Source organism: Pundamilia nyererei, unplaced genomic scaffold, assembly GCF_000239375.1.
Source record: "Pundamilia nyererei isolate P.nyererei 1_Seehausen unplaced genomic scaffold, PunNye1.0 scaffold00051, whole genome shotgun sequence".
Taxonomy (NCBI): Eukaryota; Metazoa; Chordata; class Actinopteri; order Cichliformes; family Cichlidae; genus Pundamilia; species Pundamilia nyererei.
Genome location: NW_005187452.1, coordinates 1,148,469 through 1,154,524, shown reverse-complemented (window position 1 = coordinate 1,154,524; position 6,056 = coordinate 1,148,469). Strand labels below are relative to the sequence as shown.

General features: G+C 42.2%; 1 protein-coding gene across 1 annotated transcript in view; it reads right to left on the bottom strand.

Annotated features, from left to right (window-relative positions):
- The window catches only part of kif28 (kinesin family member 28), a 12,817-nt gene extending 8,701 nt beyond the window's left edge, over positions 1-4,116 (bottom strand). The window contains exons 1-15 of the mRNA XM_013910892.1: positions 4,042-4,116; positions 3,295-3,486; positions 3,102-3,152; positions 2,869-3,021; positions 2,743-2,778; positions 2,528-2,647; positions 2,074-2,181; positions 1,810-1,964; positions 1,622-1,733; positions 1,476-1,543; positions 1,180-1,322; positions 981-1,102; positions 757-847; positions 517-577; positions 85-208 (exon numbers count right to left, since the gene is read on the bottom strand). Coding sequence (XP_013766346.1) covers positions 85-208; positions 517-577; positions 757-847; positions 981-1,102; positions 1,180-1,322; positions 1,476-1,543; positions 1,622-1,733; positions 1,810-1,964; positions 2,074-2,181; positions 2,528-2,647; positions 2,743-2,778; positions 2,869-3,021; positions 3,102-3,152; positions 3,295-3,486; positions 4,042-4,116 — 1,611 coding nt within the window. The remainder of the gene's footprint in view (positions 1-84; positions 209-516; positions 578-756; positions 848-980; positions 1,103-1,179; positions 1,323-1,475; positions 1,544-1,621; positions 1,734-1,809; positions 1,965-2,073; positions 2,182-2,527; positions 2,648-2,742; positions 2,779-2,868; positions 3,022-3,101; positions 3,153-3,294; positions 3,487-4,041) is intronic.
- Between the last annotated feature and the right edge of the window lie 1,940 nt (positions 4,117-6,056).

Genomic DNA, 6,056 nt, shown 5'->3' with positions numbered 1-6,056 from the left:
TATATATATATATATATATAGTGTATACTTTAACAGCATGTCACACAACCACATCATATAATTGAGATTTGAGTCAAGACCCACCAGGTGCTGCAGCTCTGTTGCCTGGGAAACAGGATTGCCATTTACAATAACCTTTGTTCCTGTCATCGGGGTCAGCGTTACCCTGCGCTGTTCATTCCTGAACACAGCATGACGTTCCTGGATCCTAACGCACATAAAAACAAAAAAGGGGACTGATCCGACTTCTTCCCAGCTCCGTATATTTTTAGTATTGGACTCTGCTGCAGTCGGTTTGCATTATTCACACATCAAGATAATCCTTACTTATGTTATTAATGGATCTCCTCTCGTTTTATGGATACCCAGCCTTTAACAGCTTTTGATTGGCTGCCCCTCACAAACAATTTTATGTAAGACAGAAAACTGATGTAAAGAATATTTAGACCCCATCAGTGTATATGCATACAGACGAAAAGACAATTTTCTTATTCTTTGCAATGATGGCAAACTCACCCTAGACCCTTGATACAAATGGACCGTGGGGAGGAGTCACACAGTCCGATGTCCCATTCCCCTAAAGATAAAAAGATTAACATTTCACCAAACATGTTAAAATCTGCAGGACATGTTTGTTACATTAAGCTGTTTAAGCCATTTAACTATCTGGTATTGTCCACCTTTAGTAGCTTCTTCTATCAGGGAGAGAACCATACATCTCGTGGCACAGATACAGAGAGATTCAGATGGACTAACCCTCCTGGATGAAAAGCTTCACCACCCCTGACAGCTGAGCATCCTCGTTGATGTTCAGGATGTAGGGATGCATCTGCATCATCCTCCTCTCCTGCCAGTGAGGACGAGGGAAACAAGAAACATCCATTTAAAGACACTACATACAAAACCTCCATCAAATGCATTTGCAGCCTTTGCTTGTGTGTTTTGCATGTCTGCATCTACGTATGTATCTATGCATGCACCTGTGTGATGTTAGCATACTGTTGCTCCCAGTCTTTCAGGGCCTCCTGCACATGCTGCTCCCATAGAGTCTGAATGGCTCTGATCTGAAGCTCATTGTGGGTCAGCAGCTGACGGAGCTCCTCTGAACACACAAAGATACGAGACGACCTGTCAACAGCCCTGAATCCCATTCTGCTGCTCTCAAACGCTGATTCTTACTGGTCTCGTCATTCGCCCTGCGTCCCTCCTGGCCCAGACGGCTCAGACGCTGCAACAGTCTGGCGTTCTCTGCCTTTAGTTCTTTAACGAGACGCTCGGTGGGGCTCTCGTTCACCACTGCACGGTTCTGGATACGCTTTGCCCTGAAGAAGTGGAAAAGGTGGAGGGACAAGAAGTTAGGTGTAGAACGACATAAAGGAGAGGCCAAAAAGAACTAAAGTATAAAACGTATATTAAATATGTTACTTATAGAGCAGAAGGGAAATATCCAGAAGACTTTACAGTGCTTATTGTACCTCTCAGCATAGCGCAGCGTGGAGAGAGACTCCTCATAGCAGATATCAGCAGGGCTCAATGTGGCAATCTCAAAAACAAATATATTCAATTTACTTTAAAAGCATCTTCCAAAGACTCAACCTCGTATCAAATGAGTGTCCGATACCATAACAGTGCGACTGTTGCCTCCCAGTGCAGACTGCAGCAACTTTGTGAGGGCTGAGTCTCTGTAAGGAATATGGACAACCTTCTTCCCCACCGCAACATCAGCCAGGGAGCTGGAGGAGAGATGAGGGAAGAGTGTCAAAAATACTAAAGTAAATGCAAAGTAAATCAAGTCAAACAGCAGGTCACCTGATGACATTGCCCAGGGTGGTGAGGCTCAGGTTGATGGCCGTGCCCTCTTTGAGCCTATCAGCTTCTGACCCCGATGAACGCTGACGCTCACTGCCAGCCAGGTCCACCAGGTTTATGTTGGACTGCTTCGTGATGCTCTCTTTAGAGAAGATCTGACAGGAAGTTACAGCCACTTACATAAATGTAGATTTATACAACATATGTTTGTTCTTGTATTAATTATGTTAACAAATTGGAAAAGTGTGCACAGAACCTCTTTACCTGTTTGAGCTGGAGGATAATGAGCATGTGCGATCGACTGCTGTTGGCGTTCATGTGGGTGGCGGCAGTGGTTCGAGTCCTCGTCCCCTGCTCCATCAACTGTTCCACCTGCAAACACATTTTTCTGAACAAAAATATATTTTTTGGTTTTTAGATTAAACAGCAGCATGTCCCTTTGTATGCTTCGACATCGCCCAGTGTGGTGGGGCTCAGACTGATGGCCGTATCGTCTTTAACTCTGTTAGTTTCTGACTCTGATGAATGCTGATGCTTACTGCCAGACGAGTCCAACAGATTCATGCTGGACTGCTTCGTGAGGCTCTCTTTGAAGAAGATCACAAAGCATTTAATTCCCTAAAGATTCTAATATTAACTGCACATGACTGCAACCTTAGCCTTTGGCTACTGGAGTTGATTGGTTTGGTTTGTATTCTTTTTCCATTCATCTCTCTACCTGAGCTGCAGTCTCACAGGGGACTGTGCGGAGACCCTCCACATAGAATCCTCGTTGCTGCTCCTCTCTGACTCTGAGCCCGCCCGGAGTCCGAGACGCCCGAGACAGCAAGTCAACCACCTGGACAGAGAGGGGAGGAAAAGGAAGAGTCAGGAAACATAATAGCATCGTAGCATGTATCATATCCAGAGAAACGAATTTGCTCCAAACACCACCTGCTCATTATAGATTTCCAACATACTGAAAAAGACCTGCAGGGACATGAAGAAAAAACACATTTTAGATCATTTACACACTCAATCATTCACAGCATTCTGCATCGTCTTGTGCTTTTGCTTCACCTGACATTGTCTGTTCTCCTGGTTTTCTTTGATGGCTTGAAACAACCGGTCGCAGAGTTTAGGAATCAGGCCTTTGTTAGGCCCATAACCCATCATCGAGTAACTCTTCCCTGAGCCGGTCTGACCGTAGGCTAACAATGTGGCATTATAACCCTGCGCATGTAATTTTAGAACATTTGTTATTAAGAGTTGAGACGTGAGATAGAGAGTATCAGATAAAGACTGAGTGCTACCTGCAGCGCATTTTCCAATATTCCTTCTCCCAAATCTTGGAACACGCTGTCCTGGGAATGGATGATATCTCATGAGATGTAAATTAATTCTTATTAATCTTATAACTCACTTCATATCCATTCAGATTTATTCTGCCCAAACCATCTAGATTTTTTCTTGCACAACACACTCCCAGCTCATTTATGACCTGACCTGGTCAGCGTATCTCCCTCCTGGCTCTTCAGGCACATAGATACCCCTGTGGTCTCTTGTGAAACCGCTGTGGGACCAATAGGCATAATCGAAACAGAAAGACCGTCGGTTCTGGGAATCCCGTGGATCCTGGATGGTGATGGAGCTCGAAACCATGGATATGATACAGCGACTGCCCGCATCCCTCTCTCTCTGAGTGAAGGAAGAAAACAAAAGAAGATGAAATGATGGAGAGAGACTAAAAAGAGCTGGGAGAGCAAATGGTTTATAAAAGCATTTATTTTAGATTTCAAGGAAAATGTGAGGGTAAGTGGAAGAGAAGGTAGGAGACACAATAACACACAATTTGAATTTTATGAAACAGTTTTCACCAGACTCAGTACAGTCCTACTGGGGGACAAGGGTCAGTGCATATATAGATAAGGAAGAGACAGCTTATGAAAACTGATCACTTTGTTACATTACCCAAATCCACAGAGCATTTTTTTTCTTTTTGATTTTATTTATTAAATCGTGCTGCATCTGTCTGCTCAGACTGAAATCACTAGCCCTGTGGATTTAATCTACTATTTACTGCTGTAAATGTTAAAAGAAGCAACAGGATTTATCAGGGTAAATAAAGTATGCAGTATATCAGTGTGGGTCACACCTTAAGAATACAAAATATGAGTATTTAAAAAGCAGACAGCAAAGGCTTACAAAAGAAAAATAAATAGTGGTTATTATAGAAAACATCAGCACACTGACCTTGTTGAACGGTCGGACTCTGACAGCCACTTTGACACAGTCCTTACTGTGCATGTCTGAGACTTTAGCCCTCATGGTGCAGCAGGCGAGTATCGGCACAGGACACGGGCAGACCGACTGATCAGCTCCCTCACTCAGAACAACACAATGCTGTGTCGAGTTACACGGTGACATGAGCGCAGTCGGGACTGTGTGACAGGAACGCTGGTGTACACTTTAACCTGTTTAACTGAAAACATGGATCAGTTTGCTAAAAGATGGAAGCAATTTTAAGAATGGAAATGAAAAGAGAATGGCATTTAAACAGATCCTTGTCTAATGTTATTGATTACTAAAACACTTCATACAGCTCTAAAAACATAACAGATGTGTAGAAAGTACTGCTACACATTTTATGATCTCCGACTATTCACTAAAGTAATGATCATGAGAGTTGTTATGGGTAGAAATCTGCTTTTCTTTCTTTCTTTTTTTTACCCTCTCCTAGCCTCTCTCAGCAAGATGGACCAGAAGAGAAAAGGCTGGTTTCACTTTCACCTCATCTACACTATAAATTATAAAAGAGACACAAAAGCCCTGGGGGAGTACACAACACACTTTTTTATACCAACATCTAAGCCTTCTGTGAGATCAAATTTCACAGCAACAGCTGGTGGCAAGTGCCAGTGTAAAGATGCCAAAATCATCCCTTTTTTGTTGTGGTGTTGTGGTGGTGAGGGTGTAAAGCTCGACTGACTTCCAACCTCTGAGGGACCACAGGATGTCGCCTGTGTTATTTTTGTTTTTATTTTTTGCTTTCAGCTCCTGTCAGTGCCTGTCAGCAGTGTAAACTGACATAAACAGGATTTCTGTATGCGGTTATTTCATTCATGCATTCAAAGACACTTTCCGCAAATTGTCTTTCAAAATAAATTAAATCCAAAATGAGCTGAAGCTATCAGGAGAATGTGAAAAAACCCTTCTGTTGCTTTATCCAAAATGTATATGTGTGTGTTACACTGATACAGACTGAAACTGAAGGGCTGTATCGTAGTGTGTAATACCCATTTCTGCCACAAGATGGTGGAACAAGCCAGGCAAGACATTTAAAACATGTTCTTGTAAAAATTTGGGGTTGCGGAAGAAGATAGGGATAGTACGGTAGCCCTGAGAGGCCAAACGGACTGCAACTTCAGAAAACAGGTGTTTTCTTTTTACAGCATTTTTCTTTTTGCAGTCCGTTTGGCCTCTCAGGGCCACCGTAGTGATAGGTCTAAAAATCAGCATCAAAAGCTAAAAGCACAGTAATGCTACAGTCACACCTTTAAATGAAACCAAACAATATTTAAATGAAACCAAACAATATGTTAAAACCATACAACATTCTCAAAATCAAAAAGCTGTCAAAACCATAAACCTATGTTCCCTGTTCAATATCATGTGATTCTAAAATAGACTGTGTCTATTTTGCTTTTTTATACGAACCCCCTGACATTGTGTTTGCTATTTTGTATTTGTATATCTGTATTTTGTGCTTTGTCAATAAATAAAAAATAAAAATAAAAAAATAATACAGTCACACCCAGGAAGACGGTGGTTGGACGCTGGCGCGACCACGTGCAACGAACATATGAACTTCTCGGCTTTGAAATGGTTGATTTGAAAATGGGGGCCAGGTTAGCAGCAGCTTTCGGTCATTTGCTGTGTTCAAAGTGATTTTAGTGCAACCAAACAGAAATCAAAGTAAGCCTGCTATCAGTTTACAAATGCACGGCTGGTAAACAGCCTCACACCTTTAATGGCTTACATTCAGAAATCAGCCAGAACCTCGTAGACCGAAACAGAAATGGAAAAATTCCTCCATAAACAGTGTGGTAGTTGTTCCAGGATAGCAATTTAACTGCAAAATTACAAAGGTACTTGGCAACAATCTTACAACAAAACCAGTATACAACAAATTGAGTCAAATCCTCCGTTTGAAAGAGACCCGTTGCAGACAAGTTGCTCTGACTGGTGCAGACTTACTGATTGCAACA